Source organism: Natrix helvetica (genome assembly GCF_964273705.1).
Source record: "Natrix helvetica genome assembly, chromosome: 3".
NCBI classification, from domain to species: domain Eukaryota; kingdom Metazoa; phylum Chordata; class Lepidosauria; order Squamata; family Natricidae; genus Natrix; species Natrix helvetica.
In genome coordinates, this window is record NC_138549.1 from 117919837 (window position 1) to 117940528 (window position 20692).

The 20692-nt window shown below is 44.0% G+C and overlaps 3 protein-coding genes across 12 annotated transcripts in view; 2 read left to right on the forward strand and 1 right to left on the reverse strand.

Annotated features, from left to right (window-relative positions):
• The window catches only part of SLC6A9 (solute carrier family 6 member 9), a 64743-nt gene extending 62482 nt beyond the window's left edge, over positions 1-2261 (forward strand). For all 7 annotated transcript variants that reach the window (XM_081948506.1, XM_081948510.1, XM_081948507.1 and 4 more), the window contains one exon: positions 65-2261. In XM_081948506.1, the coding sequence (XP_081804632.1) occupies positions 65-280 (216 nt within the window). In that variant the 3' untranslated portion in view covers positions 281-2261. The remainder of the gene's footprint in view (positions 1-64) is intronic.
• On the reverse strand, positions 2211-15907 carry CCDC24 (coiled-coil domain containing 24). 4 transcript variants are annotated; one of them, XM_081948515.1, is made up of 9 exons: positions 15640-15907; positions 13514-13713; positions 8032-8198; positions 6270-6377; positions 5517-5606; positions 4417-4471; positions 3580-3649; positions 3276-3399; positions 2211-2992 (listed from the first exon to the last, which is right to left on the reverse strand). In XM_081948515.1, the coding sequence occupies exons 1-9, from the start codon at positions 15677-15679 to the stop codon at positions 2626-2628; spliced, it is 1221 nt and encodes a 406-aa protein (XP_081804641.1). In that variant the 5' UTR covers positions 15680-15907; the 3' UTR covers positions 2211-2625. The 4 variants fall into 4 exon arrangements, with proteins under 4 accessions (XP_081804641.1, XP_081804640.1, XP_081804638.1 ...); XM_081948514.1 differs by lacking the exon at positions 15640-15907 and adding an exon at positions 14370-14549; XM_081948512.1 differs by lacking the exon at positions 15640-15907 and adding an exon at positions 14298-14549 and having other exon boundaries at positions 13514-13652.
• On the forward strand, positions 14979-20537 carry LOC309389764 (von Willebrand factor C domain-containing protein 2-like). The gene is made up of 3 exons (XM_081948518.1): positions 14979-15470; positions 18629-18758; positions 19873-20537. Exons 1-3 carry the CDS (start codon positions 15159-15161, stop codon positions 20055-20057), a joined length of 627 nt encoding a protein of 208 aa, XP_081804644.1. The 5' UTR covers positions 14979-15158; the 3' UTR covers positions 20058-20537.
• Positions 20538-20692: the final 155 nt, after the last annotated feature.

The window sequence follows — 20692 nt, forward strand, 5'->3', positions numbered from 1 at the left end:
AGATCCCACTGCAAACCAGCTCTTGAAACCACCAACTCCTTGTTTGCCTTTTGTATCTCTGCAGCGTTTGAAAAATGCTACTCGGCCAAGCCGGGAGTGGGGCCCAGCGCTTATTGAGCACAAGACCGGCCGCTACGCAACAGCATTCAGCTCAACAGAATCCCAGCTGGAGGTGCAGCTGCTGAACCCTGAGAAACCCAAAAGTGATGAGGCTGGCATGATGGCTGCCATTACCATCGGAAGCAATGGCTCAACCCACAGCCAAGACTCAATGATGTGAACCTTAGCCTGGGAGGCAGGGCAGAGAGCACTCCTTGCATCAATCCATTCCCACCTGTCCTGGTTCTCTAAACCCTACTCTGCTCAGATATACTAAAGTACCCCCACTGGGTGGGGGACCCCTGGCTCCCAGGCTGTGCTGGACTCTGGGGGAGGGGGCTATGAGTTCCCATCCCACCCACCTCATTAGTGTCCCTGTGCCATCTTGTAACCCTTTTGTTTACAAGTAATACTCATGGCCCCAATTCACAGCCAGGACCAGGATCAGAGACAGATGTGTGCACTGGCTAACTAGGCGGGGGTTCCTTGAGAGGTACCAGTAGGAAGGTTGGTTGATGTCTTAGAAGCTTAGAAATCACTTCAGGGTGGTTTCTGGCAGCTACTCCTGGGTCCAGCGAATCTAGAATCTATTGGGGACGATACGGTCCTCACTGCCCTGGATCAGGGCTATTTGGCTGGCCCCACAAGGAAACTAATGGGAGTGCTGGGGGTCAGTAGTGGTTTCAAATCTGAGCTGATATTCTAGGCAAAGTTCAGTCTAGAGCTAGACAACCTTCAGCTAGACTACTGCCTTTATGAGCACTCTTGCACACATGCATGGAAAACTGCACACTACCCATCAGTATCTATACCTTCCCAGCTTTCCCACTTCTCTAGTATTCTATGAAAAGTGGGGTAGCCTTTTCAGGACTGTAGATATAAAGTTCCAATGATGGTTCCAAAAGCTTAAGAAAATTCCACAAATCTCTCATAATTGGTAGGGAGGATCTAGCCTTATTTGTCTAACTGTCTAGAATTCTTTTCTTGTGTATACAAACACACACACACACACACTTAATAGAGACGCTATGTGACTGATTCAAATCTAGGAAAGTCCCAAGTTCGTGGGAAACCTCCTGTAAGCTGCTGCCACACTGTGTAGAGGTGGTGGAGCAAAGTATTGAACTGAATTATGCAGACGCTTGTACTTGAGTTCTGAGGAATGGAGCCTCTGAAGCCATTGTTCATTCTCTTCCCCTACAGAGGAGCAAATGAATTTGAACAGGGTCCCTCTACTTGCAAGGGACCCTTGGGACCTAGCCCGGCCCCAGTCCCTAGGGAAAGGAGCAGAGCCAACCTTGGTGCTAAGAGTAGATGATGTGCCAAGACCAACCCTTGCAACTTGAGGGAAGCACAAAGGTCAGAAAGCATGGTCTTCCACAAAAGCTATTCCTGGTTAGCCGTGGTTAGCCCTTCCCAATGGGGATGGAAGCCTCTATTCCCATGCTGCAGTCACGAAGAAAGTGGCCAGAAGCACCAATATCTCATAGCAGGATGATCTCTTCGTGACACAAGCCAGGTCTCACTCTGGCTCAAATGGGGAGGGGTAACTAAATGGTTGTGTCTTCCTGCCTCATTGCCCCATATTTTCGTTTCAGCATTGCTGCCTGCACTTTATCCTGAGCAAGGCCTTGGAGGAGGTCCTGACAGCCACTCCCTTGCCCTTTATCCTGTGGCAGCAATGGTACCAGGACACCAATGCCAAACTTTTTTGTAGGGATACCAATGCCAAACTTCTTGTAAGGGGCATCCCTCAGCTCCCAGGAATGCACAATTGCTACAATGCCAACAGCAAGGGCACATCTGGTCCCTATCCACAGGGTAACTGCCCCAGCCAGTGACGTGGGCGAAATGGCCAGTGTTTTAAGTGCCAAATGTCTGCATCATGCACAGATGATGGGGAGGAAAGATGGCTTCGTGTCATGATGGCATTTTTACCTTAAGTCGCCAGCATCCAATCCTTTCCCTCCTCTGTACTGAAAATGCACTATTTAATGCATGGTTCCATGTCTGTCCCCTCCCTCCCCTGCAGAGTGTGGCAACTGCCACTGCCACCTCTCAGTTGTTCACAGCAATAATTGTACGAGTCTCCCATACTGTGACTCTCCCAGTTGTAGATTGTTAAAAGTCTCATAGATTTTAATGAAATTTATATTCCTGAACTCAGGATGTACAGTTCTTTTTGTGGGATCGGAAGAGGGTGATTTGAGGAGCCGTATCTTTCCTTTAATATTATAATGGAATTATTGTACTGCCTAATGGAGAGGAGGAGGAGGAGGAGGAAGGATCCCAGGGGGACAGTGCTGCACTCCCAGGACACTTATCTGTACAGAAGAAAGGATATTTAGCATGGCCTTGTTACTTTCTTTGGAATCCATGAATTTGAACATAAGAATGAGCAAAGACAGCAGTAGTCAACATTAAGCCCATTTCAAGTCTAGGGGACAGCAGCATGTGGTTCCAATGGGCACTGTTGCCACGGAGCAAGCAGTGAGATGTCAGAAGGAAGAGGAAGTTCTAATTTTCTTAGCTTGGTCCTTTACACTGCAACAATCTAATACGGGGGCAAAAGCGAGTCGGAGGACAAGGTTCTGCAGGAGGCATGGGAAGGAAAGCAGGTTCCCAGGCTGATGCTGATGCTGGTCTGTATACTGAAGCAGTTGGATGTCCCAGTGTTGTAGGCAGCTTAGTGTCACTGTCCTTCCTTGCCTGGTTGCAATCCTCACTCTTTTGATGCATCCATTCCAAAGGGGTCCTTGTCGAATGGCTCCATCGGGATGATGGCTGATAGCAGAGTAGAGAAATCTGATCCCTGGGATCTGGTGAAGGAATCTCGTTAGAAGCAGGATTGATCTGTCCAAATCCTGGCCCTTTCACTAAGCCTCTTGGATGGCTGTGAAATAAAGAGAAGGGGTTGTGTGATACAAAAGGTTTTATTTAAGCATCTCCCCAACAAAAGTAACAAAATTGCAGAAATTCGAGTCATTGCAGAAGAGTTTATGGATCTCCAAACTCCACTAAAGTGGACTGAACAAATTCCAAAAATGTTACTTCAAAATTCTGGAGATAGAGTAATAATAAATCAAGGCTGGATTAAGTTTTTCACTTTCTCCTGTAAGGCTTTTGCTCTTTCCACCTCTTCTTAGTATTGTAGCTTGCAAGCATTTTCATCCTACCTGAGCTGAGACAAAGGGGTGCTATTCCCAAACTGGTTTGACATCGGGGAAGGTGGCCTAGGACATGACTTGGGCAGACTCAATTGCAAATCCTGCTCCATGACACGTTTCTCTTCCTGTAGTTCTGCGGACAGAGGATTATTTCAAGATGGAGAAACAATAAGCCCAAGAACAACACAGGGGACCACCGCTTAGAAATAATCTATGCCCAATTATTTATACTGTCTATACTGGGGAAAAAAAACCTCTTTTCCAATCCCCAGTCTAATTCTAAATAAAAACATGAGAGGAGAGTTTTGCTTACCAGCCATGGTGGGTTCATGCATTTTGTCTTGCAGCTCAGTAGCATGCTGATGCACCTCCTCTAGTTGGTTCTGTAAATCAAAGAACATTTTTGAAGAGACACTGAAATGTCAAAGTCATACTCCTTTGTAAGTCCCCAGAGGAATACCTGCCTTTCCCAAAAGAATTTATGCATTGAGAGTTCTGTACACAGAAGTGATTCACTCTCCCCCCTTCTTACATGCCCCTATCACTACAGAAAGCTATTTTAGATGAGCCATACACACCCAGTCCCTTCAGTCAAGGAGATTAAGTTTCCTTTCTCCTGCCTGCATTCCTATGTCATTGTGACAATATTACCCAGAATACCTGTGCAAAGAGCACAGAGCAAAGTTGGTTCAGAAGAGCAGAGACAAACAGTAGGGGGTAGTGTTGTAGCAACTTTGCATCCAGAGCAATGGCATTTGCACACCAAAAATGCCATTGACCTCTCCTCTGCATCTCTCAGCCCTCATCTACCACCACCTTGAGACCAGAAAAGATGAGAGGAATGGGAGCTAATGAATTAGTTACAAAGCTGGGATAAAAGTCAAACGTATCTTCATTACACAATACTCCCTCTCCTTGAAAAACTCAAGTGCTGTAGCTATGGGACTGAGAGTACTTCATAGGACAAGCTCCCAAATCAGAGATGATCACCGGACCACTTTGGATATTCTAAATGAAGAGCAAGTTGAGAGTGAAGTTTCAATACACTGGTGCACAAAGCAGCCTCATAGATCCATGACCAAAATCCGAATTGGACTTTTAGAAGTGCAAGTGTCTAGAAGCTCTGGGAAAGCTGAGATATAGTCCTTACCTGCAAATGTGTAATGTATCTTTCCAGAGCATGGCATTCATCCTCTAGCAAAGTCCTAGATAAAAATGTCAATAAAGATTTGACAGAATGTGAGATTTGGGAGAAAAACAAGCAATCGCCAGGGGCAGAGATTGAGTGTGAGACTTCCATGGATTCCTCCAATTTTTGTTTCCCGTTATAGAAACTAGCCATTCAAAACTGAATTAGAAGACCGGACATCAGCTTTTTTTTTAAAAAAAAAAAGTAGGAATTCAGTGTATTGGGGAGGATGTGAAATTCAGGTTAGGGAGGTGCCTAACGAAAACGCTCAATAAGAAAATTCACAGGCACTCCTAACCTTAATAGGGTCTGTTCCTCTGTTAGCATTTTGGTTCAAAATTTCCCAAACTCCTGAGCAGTGAACTGTTTCTTGCTGGATTCCTTGCAACTAGGACCCCTTTCATTCCTATATCCAATACATAGAACTCATGGTACTGTTTAACTGTTTAGTGAGGTGCCCGCTTCGTGATCCTTTTTCCTGAAAACCACATTTTTTTGCATCCCATAATGCAATGGGACAGGTTGCACATTCTGCCTCTTCCAAAGAGGGAAAGAGATGGAAGTTTGGATACATTCAGGCCAAGATTTCAAGGCAGCAGCAAACACGACGCCGTGAGGAACAATTGTAGTAGAGCTGTTTCACTAAGATTTCCCAGTTTAAAAGTTCCTATTGCATTGCTGCTCAAAAGCTCTTCTGCCACAACTGATCCATACACTACATTCACACAGAAGAAAACACAACACACATGTGCAGGCTGAGGAAATCAGAATGAAATGCTTGCAGATCTCCCTGTTCTTCTTGTTTTCATGAGTATGATGCAGGTTATTCTATAGGGAGTAGAGGAGAAAATTCTGAATACAAATTGTTGAGCTCATTGGCATGTATTTTTATGCTCTGCTGCCCCAAGCACTCCTATTTCTGATGAGCCAGTCCATTATTTGCCATATTTACCATTGGCAATTCTGTTCACCCCCCCTTACAAGTCCTCTTTGCGCTCCTTGCTTCTAACAACTGTTCCTAGAAGAAAAATATAAAGAAGGAAGGAGGTGTGCAGACTTGCCTAAGTCTAGAAGCTATTTCGCCGATCTGAGCGATATTCAGTTTATCAGAATACGGTTCCAAATCATTTGGGCTGCTACAGGACAATGACCTAGGAAAACAGAAATGGGATTAATACAAATGCCCTGCAATTTAAGACAGACCAGCTTTTCCTTCAGCCAGGCAAGATTCCAAATCCACAATTAGGCATTCTGGCACGAAGTAGCTCGGATCAGGAATGGGAAGCAGAATCTGGATGGAGTTGTTCGTAACCTTCATTGCATATCTGTAAATGTCCTGAACTCCCTCTCCTCTATGGAGAGTACAGAGCAGTGCTTGACCCGCCTAGCACAGCATGCATTTCAGTTCCAGCAGTAGATGAACAAGGCAGCCATTTACGGCCAGTTTTTGCACAAATATCCAAACTCCAAAAAAACTACAGTTACCATCAGGTCAAAATATTGGACCTAGGCAAACATCCCTTATATGTTGATACATACTTAGGTACTATTAATGAAATCTTAATTATATTTATCAAAAATAAGTCTAATGGAACACTTATTTGTCTGTGTCTCCCTCCTCCTTTCCTCTCCCATATCATATAAACATAACTAGGAAGAAAATGGGGGGAAATACAATGTACAAAATAATATATCTATCCCCCCCCCCCAAAGAATCTAAAAAAGGGGGAAAACAGATGTATATATGAATTAACATATTGCAATAGATATGTAATATACAAGACAGCTGAATAAAGTTTACTTTTGGGTCTTACCTGATGAGATTGTTGCTCCTGGATGATGGCCGATTACTTCCAGCATTTGTCTTAAAAGCAAAGTTGATCACATGTGTGTTGTATTTAGCAATGGCAGAGTCATGGTCCCTGCAATAAGAAGCAGGCATGAGACAAGGACCTAGCCCCAATCTTCTAATTAATAAGAGTCATGAGTAGGCCACCCATCTCTTACAGTCAAGGACTGCAGCCATAAACTTGTTGGAATATGAAATGAAAATCATCTAGATGAGCATCCTTAAAACTAAAAGAAAAAAGCAAGTTTAACCAAAAGGCCGTTCTTTCCCCCTAGCCACTGCATGAAAGGAACCATGGCTTAAACTCACGTAATCAGGTCAATAGCGATAGCAATAGCACTTAGACTTATATTCCACTTCACGGTGCTTTACAGCCCTCTCTAAGCGGTTTACAGAATCAGCATGTTGCCCCCAGCAATCTAAGTCCATGATGGCGAACCTATGGCACGTGTGCCATAGGTGGCACGTGGAGCCATATTGTTGGGCACACAAGCTCAGCTTCAGCACACGTGCGCACCGGCCAGCTGATTTTCAGGTCTATTGGGCCCACCAGAAGTCAGGAAACAGGCTGTTTTTGGCCTCCAGTGGATCTCCGGGGGTGGGTGGGGAAGGCCATTTGTGCCCTCCCAGGCTCCTATAAAGGCTCTGGAGCCTGAGGAGAAGGAAAAATGGGTCCACCGTGCCATTGTGTGCCAAAAATGGGGGGATCATGGGGGTGTTGCGTGTGCATGCATGGAGGGCAGACGCACAGAATTATCGGTGGGGCATGCGCTTGCACGACCTACCGCGCTCCCCCTGCTTTTGGCATGCAATGGCAAAAAGGTTAGCCATCACTGATCTAGGTCCTCATTTCACCGACCTCAAAAAGATGGAAGGTTGAGCCGGTTAGGATTGAACTCCTGGCAGTGGGCAGAGTCAGCCTGTAATACTAGCTTCTCACCACTGCACCATCATGGCACAGCGGTTAGAATAAAGATAATGGGAGAGGAACTCTTCTAGCCAAACTACACAAGGCTGGGTCCAAGAGACAGCAAGGTTTAAATAGTGAAGAAAACCCTGAAGGGGTAATAAAACAAACTTGTTTCCAGTGTGCAACTGAAATATTGGGAAGAAAAACATTTTCCTTGCTGGCTAATCCATTCTAATTGTCCTCAGTGCCCTTTCTATTATTTATACAGCAACAAAGTTAGGAGGCAAATATCTGGCCAAGAGCCCCTTTGCTGAGCTTGATCCGGGTTCTCATTCAGATGAATCCCTCTTTTGAATTTGGAGAGGGAGGGGACATAATCCCAGCCTCAGTATATGGATTGTGGATCATGCACACTAGAGAAACAAAAGAGATGAATGTTGGACTTGTGCTGTTGTGAGATGTCTGCATAAATGGGAGGTGGAGACAGAAGTGAGATTTAAGTTCTATGCATCAGGAAATGCCCAGTAGAACTAGGGGGAAAGTTTTCTCTATTTTTCCCCATCATCACTACAAAAAAAAAGTGGGAAATAACATCTTTCTGGCCCATAAAGTTTGACAGTGTGATTTCTGGGGAATTTGAATCTCAAGGAATTTGGAAGTTTTATATAGCCTGGTCCACAGGCTCTTGAGTTAGAGATTTACAGCATCTTTCTTTCTACGAAGACTACAGACCTTAATTTAGAGTTCTGCTTGCAATATTTTAGAATTTGCAAGCAGGTTACACCTTCACTGTGAAGCATTTCATTTTCACCAGTACCTGCCCTCCTGCAATGCCTTTTGCTGCAAGCCAACCAGGAGTAGGCGAATCTCCTCTCTTACTAGTTCTTTCAGGTGGGGAGGAGCAGCCAGTAAGATGCAGTTATCAGGTGTTTGCTCAAAATGGTCCAATTGCAATTCTTGATAGAATTCCAAGAGAGTCTTTACCTGTAAAGAGGGAGGAGGCTTAACTGTGTGCATCGGACATACCCCAAAATATTTAGAGTTGCATGATAGAAATCCCAAGAAGGTCACTTGTTAATCTTTCCATGCCCTTCCATCACATGCCCAAATAATGAAAAATAGTTACACATCTGAAGACTACAGTCAGAGGTGGTATTCAGCGGGTTCTGACCAGTTCTGGAGAACCGATAGCGGAAATAGTTTGGAGAACCGGTAAATACCGCCTCTGACTGGCTCCGCCCCCATCTATTCTCTGCCTCCCGAGTCCCAGCTGACCGGGAGGAAATGGGGACTTTGCAGCAACTTTCCCTTGGAGTGGGCAGGGAATGGAGATTTTAGAGTATTCTTCCCCTGCCATGCCCACCAAGCCACGCCCACAGAACTGATAGTAAAAAATTTTGAATCCCACCACTGACTACAATTGTAGCATTCCTGCTACATTCCAGATGCTTCTTTGTTCAAAGATTCATGAGCTAAATTGAGCAAGATAATAACATCATGCAGAAACTCTCCCTTTTCTTTGAAAGACTAAGTCATAACGTAGCCTGGATAATCTTCACAAATGAAGGCAAATATACGTGTCCCAGGATAATGTTGCAAGATCAAATCTGGGTTGGGGTTCAGATTCATAACTGAATAGTCTTCAATACCATGGTACAAACCTACATATTAGGTAGGCTGCAAGATTGGTTAAAATGGTTGTGGAGGTTCTGGACATATCCGATGCAAATATCCAAAATGTCAAAATCAATCATTTATGTGATATCTTACTTTTTCTTTACGACCTCATAGCCGTGCGCTCTCTCCTCCTATATTTCCCCACTACAATCCAGTGAGGTTGGATGGACTAAAATGCAGTGATTGGTTCAAAGTCACCTAGGAACTTTTGTGGCTGATGATGGATTTAAATCAGGGGTGTCCAAACTTGGGAACTTTAAGACTTGTGGACTTCAACTCCCAGAATTCCCCAGCTGGCAGCTGGGGAATTCTGGGAGTTGAAGTCCACAAGTCTTAAAGTTCCCAAGTTTGGACACCCCTGATTTAAATCCTAGGACCAGCTCAATATCTTAATTATCAAACAAAACTGACTCAAAATTTTCCAGCAAGTTTCCTTAGCGTGCTATCACTTTGTACCATTCTTCTCTAAACATCCAGCTACGTTTGACCATAGCTTATGGTAGTTGTCATTTGTCTCAAAATAATAACTGTTTCTATCTTAGGAGATCTCACAAAGGGGAAGATTGCAAGAGATATTTTATCTTACTTGTCCTTCCCTTTTATTTGCTTCCTTATCTCATCTGTGCTACTTATCATCTCACTTGGCTATTTCCTATATCTTTTCACCCTTCGTTTCCAACGCCTCTCTCATATGCCCCCATACTCTACTTCTTTGACATGTATCAATTTCAAAACACAGACACAGAAACAATTCATTTTCTATGAATCTTCTGAAATTCAAAAAAGAAAAACATCCCTGCTCATACAACAGAGATCTATGGATTGAAAACATATACCAAGGGGGGGGGGGAATATCCCTTAAGACAGCAGCAGCATATGAAGAAGAATTAAATTTAAAAGAAAAAAGTTTTAAAAAGTAAAAACTAAAGACAAAAGTGAGAGAACAAAAGCAGATGTAACTACAAGACTTAGCACCCTTCATGAATGATAACAATGTATACAACATTATATTATGTTATGATTAATAATGCTCTCCATTAAATTCATCCATGTCATAAAACTCAAGATTGGAATGCTGAAGCAGCCTGCTGCTGTATAAAGCCCATAATAGCAATAGCATTTAGACCTCTATACCGCTTCACAGTGCTTCACAGCCCCCTCTAAGCAGTTTACAGAGTCACCATATTGCCCCCAACAATCTGGGTCCTCATTTTATGGACCTCAGAAGGACGGAAGGCTGAGTCAACCTTGAGCCAGTCACGATCGAACTCTTGACAGTGGGCAGTTACAATACTGCACTTTAACCACTGGGCCACCATGGCTCATATATCTCAGTAACATTTTAATTTGTCTAGGGACTTGGCATAGGCTGTGAAATTATAGAACAACACTCTCTAACCTCCATCCTCCTGCGTAACTCTCAAAATTCCCAGCCAGTCTGCAATTGTAGTGCCAACTCATTTGGTGGACAGGAAGCTGAGGGAAGCTGCTCTGAAAAGCATTTTAGAATTGAGGAGGGAGCTATTATGCCACAACCCTTTAACAAAAGGTGGACAAAATTCTTCTACAAATTTATTATCAATAATAACACTCCCCCACTCTCACATTAAAATACCTACTCTCCACACTCAGACTAGCACAGAATACAGGTAGTCCTTGACTTACAACAGTTCATTTAAAAACCATTGCAATGGCACTGAAAAGAAATGACTTACGACCATTGTTCACACTTACAACTGCTGCAGCATCCCCACAGTCAGATTGGCAAAATGCAGATGCGTGGCAACTGGTTCATATTTATGACGGTTGCAGTGTCCCAGGGTCATGGGATCACCTTTTGCGACCTTCTGACATGCAAAGTCTATGGGGAACCATTAATACGGTTAACAACTGTGTTACTAACTTAACAACTGCAGTGATTCACTGAACAACTGTGGCAAGGAAGGTCATAAAATGGGGCAAATTCACTTAATTGTCTCACTTAGCAACAAATATTTTGGGCTCACTTGTGGTCATAAGTCGAGGACCATCTGTATTGCCACCCAATGCAAGGTAAGACTGCATTGCTATCATCTTTGTAACACTGATATTCCATAAAAGCTGCAAAGCTGAATTCATATCCCTTCACAACTATTGCTTCCCCTGTGAGAAAGGGAAGGAATATATTGAACTCTGCAGACAAAATATCCCCAGCCTACAAAGGACATAATAGAAGGCATTATTGGAGGGCAAATTCCAGCACTCCCTTCCTGGCCCTAAAGGTAAAGATTCCCCCTGCACATATGTGCTAATCGTTCCGAACGGAATGCTCTTACCTGTCCACCAGACATAGTTCCTATTTTTCTACTTGCATTTTCACATGCTTTTGAACAGCTAGAAGCTGGGACAAATAACGGGAGCTCACTCCGTTACGCGGCGCTAGGGATTCGAACCGCCAAACTGCCGACCTTTCTGATCGACAAGCTCAGCATCTTAGCCACTGAGCCACCGCCACTGGCCCTACATATCAACAAAAGTACAATTATTTTACTGAACCACTTCTCAGCTGTCCTGACTGGGGACAAGAGCAGAGCAGTGAAATTAGGTATCCCTTCTGCCACATGACAGCTTGAAATTAAAAGGAAATAGAAAGGTAGGTAAGAAACCTCAAAAGAGATGGTGAGTTACTATTACAATAGAAATTACGATGCTTTGGAGTCATGGACCCCAGGAAGATATAGATGGAAAAGCATACCAGTTGATCTTGGTAGGCAGGGAATTAGGTGCCTTTGAATCAGGCCTGACAGCTATCCAGATAAACCAGTCTCTGGGGACAATCCACAGTACGTCACTTCCACAAATATTCCAGTAATATCTTGATTCTGTCCATCCATCCCATGTTATTTATTCTATTTTCTTTATTTTTACATGCATAGTATATTTTAACTAATCCATGCAGAGAGAAGTAAATCCATTAGCATGAGAAAGGATTTTGGAATGTTTATTGTTCTTTGCCCCAGGCTGAATAAAGGGTGTGAATGACTGTAGTAGAACAAAGAGCTTGAAATAGGATTAGGGACTCTAGTCGAGTGTTAGAAGCCAGCTGACATGGGTCAAAAGGGAAACTTGCAGATGAGAGAGAAGGCAATTCATCAATTCACTCTTACAATTTGGCTTTCTCGGAGCAGATAAATTTCCCTTACAGGATCTAAACTAGACTTTGAAAGTAGTTGGGACATCCAGATTGAACTGGCCAAAAAAGCAAAAACAAAGAAGAGCAACACTTGAACAATAAAATAATGAATATTATTTTATTGCTTGAATGCTATTGCTTGAGACCAAGATTTGATCACTGGAGGGAGAAATAATTGAAGTCATAATCCTCCTATTTGGGCAGTTCTCAGATTATAACTCTGAATTTTTCCCCAAAATGACTATTTGTTTTTATTTCAAAAGCAGTGAAAAGAGAGATGGTTTCTCCAGAACTCAACAGTCTACAGCAAGGGTGTCAAACTCAAGGTGCCCAGGCCAGATCTAGCCGATGGGGTGCTTAGATCTGGCTCATGGGGCCAACCTGGAAACAGTGAAGGACTGGCCGGTGGTGGCTCTGTCAGCAAAAACGGAGCTCGGGAGGGCTGCGCGAGGCTGTCCCAGACTCCATTTTTGGCCACAACAACCTCCCTCCAGGGGGGCGCACACAGGAGGCTGTCAAGACCAAAAATGGGACCCAGCAGCCTGTTTTTGTAGAAGAGTGCTCAGGCCACTACAGGAGCCCCCTCCCCAGGCATGAGTGATGCCATGCTGGCCATGCCTACCCCAGCCCACCGAGATCAAACACAACCCTGATGAGGTCCTCAAGGACATTGAATGTGACACCCCCGATCTACACTAATTTTGCACAGACTGCTGAAATGAAGTGCCGGGAACCACAAGTATAAAATATGATGCTGGCAAAACATTATAGATACTTTAGCCAAACATATCAACGTTAATCAGTTCACATTACTAAATAGCATGCAGATGGCTCTTGACTGAAGAGTTCTTTGTTCCATGTGGCAAACAGTAAATGACAAATGAAATGTCTAGTCTCATCTCTTTATTTATTTTTTATTTGCATTCCACCTCTTGAGACGTTTATAGAAAACTCAAGGTGGTGAATATATCCAACAGAGCTTTCTCCTACTATTTTCTCCACAACAACCCCTTTGAGGTGATTTGGGTTGAGAGCGAGTGACTAGTCTAAAGTCTCTCAGGCTGCTTTCATGCTTAAGGCAGGAAACTTGTGGTCTCCTGCTTTCTAGCCTGAGGGCTTAATTACTAGACCAAACTGACTGATGAGGTCTACATGTGTGCCTTCAGCACTTTTCCCCAACCTAATCTTCCAAAAGTATTCGGATTACAGTTCCCATGTTTAAAAAGCACATCACATTAAAGCAGCTCCATATAAATAATACCAATGAAGTTTTTATTCAACTTGTCAAAAATGCAAGGGACACTATTGTGACGGTAGATACCACCCACACCCATTCAAAATGAGGTGGTGATTTTTGTAGCCTCTCTATACTATATCCTATATTTCAATAGGAAAATGCATAAACCACACTTTTAGGTCATACAGTTGGCCTGAAGTTCCCCTTCCAAACCTCATCATGAAGCTCCAAGCTGTGGTCCACGAGATCAGTTCCCAAAATAGTCTTCACTTCCAGTCTCTCGCTGGGTGCTAGCTGCTCTTCTATCATCCTCCAGAGCGATGGCACTGGCTTCAAGGGCTCCCAGGAGAAACTGGACAAGGGGAACATGGGGGCAGAGTCCAATTCCAAGATAACAATAGAAATTCCCAAGTCTAATGCATTAGAGAAAAGAAGGAGATATATGGATTAAATAGCAGGTGACAGGCACCCAATGCAAGGACACCTGGCAATTTATCTCCATTTCTTCACAAGCAGCATTAATGAATACCATTTAAGTATTATTGTTGTTGTTGTTGTTGCTGCTGCTGCTGCTGTTGTTACTACATATTATTAGGCTTAATGTTGCATTTTATGCTTTTTTAATAATTAAAATCTGCCTATCCCAAATCTTTGAGAAGAGCTCAACAGGTTGATAAAATTGCCAAATCCAATCTAAGGGCGTGACCAGCCATAATAATAATCGTTACTGTGTATTAATCATTCACAACAAGGCAAGGTCACAGTCCCTGAGTCACTAAGCAATACATCAAACTCATAATCGCACACCTATTTAGTGATCCAGTACTTCCCAAACCTGAGCAAATGGCCTAAATTTGATTTAAGTGGGGTTTTTTTTCTTTGAATAACAACCATCCCAAGAACAATTAACTTAACTTTTAAAAAGGATATTTTTGGGCAAGGAAGGAAAGTTTGGGAAGATTTCATTAACCCCCCCCCTCGCAGCCAACAAACCCACCTGTTCTCCATTATCCCCAGCTCCAACATTTTTAGCAGCTCATCCCGGTATTATTTGCCTGGCCAAACTAACCCCGCAATCTCCCCTACACCGGGCCCAGCTTCGATCGTGCTGCCAACTTAATTCCTCGCCCCTCTCGCTTTTGCCCTCGGACTGACCAACAGCCTCTGCACGCAGCTCCACGGGGAGTGGGAGAAATCCCTCTCTCCACTTATACACCCCCTCCCCAATTCTTCACCTTCCCGCGCGAGCTCTCGGGAGCATCAACTCCTTGTCTCTATGGTAACACTCCCCCCCCCGTTCATCGGAAGCCTCGCCTCTTAAAGGAGCCGCGTCCAGAAGGCTGAAACAGCCGCCAGCCCAGAGTGCAGACAAGCACCCTCGGAAACAGCCTTTTGGCAAAGGGTGGAATAGGTATCCGATCCGGCCACTTGCTACATTCCCGTTCCCAGAACCGTACAGGGGCATCGAAGGAAAGGCTGCGCGGGGGCATCCGAGCCGGGAGGCAGCGCGATCCTTCGAGGTGCGAAGTTCGGAGGGTTGGGGGGCTCTGAAGGCGGGTGGGAGGGGAAGCGCGGGACCAGCCTGGCAGGCAGGCAGGCAGGCGGGGGGGGGGGCAATGCATCTGCCCCTCCCAGTTCCGAGGTTCCGCCCTCCCTTTTGGGGAAGGGGTGCTCGGGTTTCACACCGGGTCGGGCGGCTGCACAAAGGGCAAAAGGAGCGTAAGGGCCAGGCAGGTTGCTTGTCAGCCGCGGGCTGGGTCCCTTTTGCCTGGAGAAAAGCGGACTCGGGGGCTTTTCTCCACCCGCTTTCTCCGCTCTGCCCAGCCGCTGCCCCCTCCCCTTTTCCTGGAGTTTCGCGATGCCCTTCCCTTTGCTGAGCCTGGCATTGCTGCTGGCTACGGTGACTCGGCCCGGGCTGGCGGGGCCAGTCATCACTTGCGATGCCAACGGGAGCCTCTACTTCCTAGGGGAATGGTATTCCCTGGAAAGTGACCACTGCATCCAGTGCGAGTGCACGGCGGAAGGGCCAGCTTGTGCCCGCACGGACTGCGCCGCTCTGCCGCCTGCCTGCATTCACGTCAGCCATTATCCGGGCGACTGTTGTCCGCGCTGCGAACGCGTCGGCTGTGAGCACCGAGGGCAGGTTTATGACCTGGGACAGTATTTCCAGGTGAGGCAAGCCAACGAACGCGGGGGAGGTGTGTGTGGGGGTGTGAAAAACCATCAGGCAACAACACCGAGGCCAGGCAGGGATGGGTGATGGCCCCTTCCCTGAGGGTGCGAACCTGCTTACCCCGGGCTAAAAGTGAAAGCTGCTAACAAAAGTAGTTGAGAAGTACCTCCGTCTATTGAAGATCCGAGTTGGGACATTGACAACATAGGGTTGACTTGTTCAGTCCAGAGCAGGGGTGAAACCCAGCAGGTTCTAATAGGTTCTGGAGAACCGGTAGCGGAAATGTTGAGTACTTCGGAGAACCGGCAAATACCACCTCTGGCTGGCCCCAGAATGGGGAGGGAATAGAGATTTTGCAATATCCTTCCCCTGCCCCGCCCACCACGCCACACCCATAGAACTGGTAGTAAACAAATTTGAATTTCATCACTGGTCTAGAGGTTTTCCTGGAGCATAGTTGGCTATGAAATGGAAACGGAATTACCACTTCGAGGATTGTCTTACAGTGTATTAGAAAGTGAGGTAGGTGATAAGCACTAGATTTAAAATGAGGAAGAAGAGGTTTCTTAAAGTCAAAATGTCTTGACAGCATGCAAGTAAAATAAGGACTTTAGGACTTATTTTAGGACTTTCTGCCTGTAGTACAATTTCTGTCTATTCAACTATCCTCTATGCCAGGGGTGTCCAAACTTGGGAACTTTAAGACTTGTGGACTTCAACTCCCAGAATTCCCCAGCCAGCAGTTGGGAGTTGAAGTCCACAAGTCTTAAAGTTCCCAAGTTTGGACACCCCTGCTCTATGGTATTTCTCAGTTCCGACACTAAATTACTTTGGTACCTTCTTTCTGGCTGCTGCTAAAATTGTTTGAAACGTATTTTAAGAGGTGAGTTGTCAGGCCAAAGAACTTGCTGGCCAGGAGGAACTGGGCAATGGGGGTGGGGCAAAGATCCTTACCAATAGCTGAATAAACAGATCTAGACTAAGATGTTATGGGTGGAAGATCAAAGCCTGCTCTACTCTTGGATTCCCTGCCTCTGAGAATCACATGAATCATTCCCATGAAGTAAGCTGGGCCAATCCTCATGACTGGACAGTGAGCAGATAATGTCCTTGCTGTCAACTTTGCTGAGTGTTCTTAAGAGACATTTTTCAGTGAGCAGATGGAGCCTAATTCACCAAAAATAATTATTTCCCTTCCCATTAATTTTCTTCTCTCACTCTTAATGAGTAAGATTGTGTGCACTTGAAAATGATTTGAGAGAATTGCTTTGGATCTCATGAGTAAGCATCTCCCCCTATTCATTAGAGCAACCACAACCTTTTTCATGCTTCTGTGCCAACAGAACTGTGTTAAATTCATTAAAGTTAATTCATTTTTTAAAAGTGGCATCTTTTTTTTCAGGCTTACTGAAACAAGAGAGTGCTTCCTCCTGTAGCTTGTGAGGCACGATCAGCCCTTTTAGAGAGGCCTAAATTTTGAAGTTTGCCCAGAACTTTTTGGAGAATGGGTACAATATTGCATGTTTGATTTTTTAGTAAAAGTAACAATGAAACTGTAACACCATTTGCATTTGTATAAAAGTGAAATGTTGTTGGCAAATAGCTTTTTAAAATTTGTGGTTAGCTGAAGGGATTACATTTTAGTATTATAAGCAACAAGACAAGCAATTTAGGAAGAAGGGGAAAAATTGTTTGCTTTTCTATAGCACCAGAATAGGGCAACATCTTGCCAAATCAGATCTGGAAAGCCTTTGGGGATTTTTAAGAAGCTGTGGAAAGCTTCTTTTCTTATATAAATTTGTTTTTTAATTTTAGGATTCTGATCATGTCTTTTGGCAACAGGCCTATAATGTCCATGTGACCAACTAAAATGATTTCAACAGTTCAATAGAGGTGTGAGTTTATATAACCATTTGCTGGTCCAATGGAGAAGGAATTTAATACAGCGAAGAATAATGTGAGGATTGTATCTTTAAGTAAATATGGTAGCTAGCAGGAAGGGCACAAGAGAATTGAGAATAGGGTCAAGCTGATCGTTACTTATTTATATTTATTCATTATCATTAGTTTGGCTTCCCTAACACTGTTGGTAGGCTTTGCTATTAGAGATATAACAAACTGAAATTAACAGTAACATCTTTGTTGACTATTTAAGTGCAGATCCTTAAGATTCCTGGAGGGCATCACCTCCATTGTTGTAGATGTGTTTAGCACATCCTGATCTGAAATTCCATACCACAATCTTTACATGCATAATCAGAACAAAAAATATATTTTTCCTACTATATAAAAGTGGTGGCTGGAGGCTAATAGCTCAAGAAATCTTATGGGAGGCTTGCATTTCTCCTAAAACTGAAGCCAATCTGAATGGATGGTGCCCTCTGATGGTACCATCTTAGTATTGTGAAGTCTATGAAAATGTTTGCAAGTGCCACAAAATTGCAGAAAATGTGGAAATGCTTGCAAAATGTTTCACTTATGGAGAAGTATGATGTCTGCAAATAAATCTTTTGGGCATGTCTTTCTCCCACTTGCTTGGATAACACACTTGCCTTTAAAATAAAAACTGTTGCTGCAGTAGATTTGGGCACAAATGTGAGATTCTTCAGCTGGGAGGATCCCAGTAGCAATATGGCAGCATCTTATTCTTAATGCTTTTTTAGAAAAACTCTTTCTGGAAGAGACTTCAGCAGGACCTGAAAAGGGAAGTGTGAGTAAGCAAGAAGGAAGTTGCTTAAGCATGAGATCAATACTGAAATCACTCCTTCTGCTTGTCTCTAAAAAGGTGACCTCTGTCAAGTTTTTGTTTAAAGGGGATTAATTATGTCTTGCAAATACTTACTATGTGACTGCAGTGATAGTGAACTGTTCGCACAGCGCTAAGAGAGTCATTGTAGTGAGAGAATGAAGAAAAAGAGGCGTGCTTGCCCAGAAGGCATCTTCCAGAACCTTGCAGCATGGCAATGTGACAGTGCAGAAATAACCTTCAAAATAAGTTTTGTGCCAGTCTGTAAGAATATGCATGTTGCAAAGTATAACACAGGATGGGCTCATCTTGGGAATAAATCCTTCCAATGCTGTTGTGTACATAGAGGAGTGGTTGCAAATTGTCGTGGCCCATTGATGAAGCTTTGTTTTCTCCACCCACCCCACAGCCGTCCGAATGCAAGCAGTGCACTTGTGACTTGGATGGAATTGCCCGTTGCCTGGTAGCAGACTGTGCCCCTCCACCATGTGTCAATCCCATCTATGAGAAAGGCCGTTGCTGCCCCATCTGCAAGGAAGGTGAGAAATTAAGGGAAAGGTGTGCCACTCCCAAGTAACCCCTGGGCTATGGCGCTTGCTTTCCTCTTTGAGGGGTGCCCTAATGAAAATGTAAAGAATGAATTAGATTTCTGTGACTAATGTAAGTACTATAAAGTTATACTCTTACTTATGTTCCAAAATCTGGGAATGCAGGGAATTGTTCAGTTCTGACAAACTCATCCTCAAATGTATGACTGCTGCACACTGTGGTCAGTTGATCACATTTTGGGTGCTTGACAAATTGCCTGTGATTGTATAATTGCAATTTGCTAAAAAATTTTTTTTGCAGTTTGTGGTGTTTTTTGCTGGTTTCCGGCAAAAAAATGTCCATTACAGGCAAATGGATTTGCTTAATGACCACGTGGTTCACTTAATGGCTGTGGTGATTCATTTTGTGAGCATCATAAAAACAGCTGTAAAATTGAGCAAGGCCACATGGTGATCTGCTTAATGACCTCAGGTTACCAACCATAATTCCCATTTGGGCCATTAAGTGAGGACTACCTGTATTTGCCTTTTCTATGCCACACTCACATAGAAAACCCATTTTGCTTCTGATAACTCATGCAAGCTACATTTAGAGGGTCAATGGCAGGGGTGCAAGGGTCTTGTAACTTGACAGCTTTAAGACTTGCGTGCTTCAATGATTGAGTTCCTGAGCCAACAGGACTGGAGGAGGAATTCTGGGAATTGAAGTCCACAAGTCTTAAAGCTGTCAAGTTTGAACACCACTGGGTTGTTTTTTTCTAAAGAGTTAGGGGTGCAAGGGTTTTGTAACTTGACAGCTTTAAGACTTGCGTGCTTCAAATGCCAGAGTTTCTGAGCCAACATTTTGGTTGCTAAGCAAAAGCGTTGTTAAGTAAGTTGGCCATGCCCACCCGGTGACATGGCCGGCAAGCCATTCCCACCCAGTCACATGGTCGGCAAGCCACTCCCACAAAGCAGGCCACACCTACAGAAGAGGTTCTAAAAAAATTTGAAACCCACCACTGGTCAATGGCCAAGTGTGAGATGATTGATGGTCTCTGTTGTTTTCTCTTATCTTCAGGGTAAATCTTGGTGAAACATTGAGAAAATACTTTTATTCCCACAGGACCAAATTGTTATGTTGATGGGAGCCAACACAACATCATTCCTGCTGGAGATAGTGTGTGGGTCGGTCCCTGTATTCGCTGCCGCTGTCACGATGGCCAGGATGCTGGCTACTGGGAAGGAAACCGCTTAGCTAAATGTGAGCAGTTGGCAGGATGCCGAGTTCCAAACAGGCACCATTCCTAACCCATTTAAATATTAAGTGGTTCCTTAACCACATCTCATAATCTCTTTAAGGGCTAAGTTACAAACAAACCTCACCAGATACTCTTCTGCCAATTCCAAACTACAATTACCTATCCTAGACCCTGATCAGAGTCCAGTTCCCTACTCCTCCTATCTAGACCTTCTATAAAAGATCCTTCATTTGCTGCTGCACTACAATGCCCATCATCCCTTGCCAATGGCACTCCTGCCTAGGGTTGGTGGGTGATACACTTCTGCAACAGCTACAAGGCAACAACTTTCCCATCCCTGCTCCCCAAACACATTGCTAATAGCAATTTCTGATATATTTCGTATAGGATTTGACTTTCCTATACTCTCCTCCTAGAATTCCAGTCAATCCCACTCAAAGGACAGCTCTTTTGTACAGGGTTATACTTATAAAAAGTCAAATCCTGTGCTTCATTTGCATGTACTTCTTGAATATGTGACAATAAAGGATCCTTATAAAACAGCTTCTCTTTCCTCTACAACTACACACATAATTTCCTGGGCCAATTACTCATGTTTCTACCCGCTAAAATCAAGTTAGTGTGAGAAACTACGATGCATTTTGGAAATGTCTTAAATTTGGCCTTGCTAAGGAAAAGAAAGGA

What these genes read in the sequence shown, in the direction of transcription:
- LOC309389764 (XM_081948518.1), top strand. Translation starts at nt 15,159, where the DNA reads ATGCCCTTCCCTTTGCTGAGCCTGGCATTGCTGCTGGCTACGGTGACT. An exon ending in ACCTGGGACAGTATTTCCAG is followed by an intron (nt 15,471 to 18,628) that starts GTGAGGCAAGCC and finishes CCCACCCCACAG; the next exon opens with CCGTCCGAATGCAAGCAGTG. An exon ending in CTGCCCCATCTGCAAGGAAG is followed by an intron (nt 18,759 to 19,872) that starts GTGAGAAATTAA and finishes TTATTCCCACAG; the next exon opens with GACCAAATTGTTATGTTGAT.
- CCDC24 (XM_081948515.1), bottom strand. Translation starts at nt 15,679, where the DNA reads ATGTTGTCAATGTCCCAACTCGGATCTTCAATAGACGGAG. An exon ending in CGGATCTTCAATAGACGGAG is followed by an intron (nt 13,714 to 15,639) that starts GTACTTCTCAAC and finishes CTAATGCATTAG; the next exon opens with ACTTGGGAATTTCTATTGTT. An exon ending in ACCCCTTTGTCTCAGCTCAG is followed by an intron (nt 2,993 to 3,275) that starts GTAGGATGAAAA and finishes TTTATTTCACAG; the next exon opens with CCATCCAAGAGGCTTAGTGA.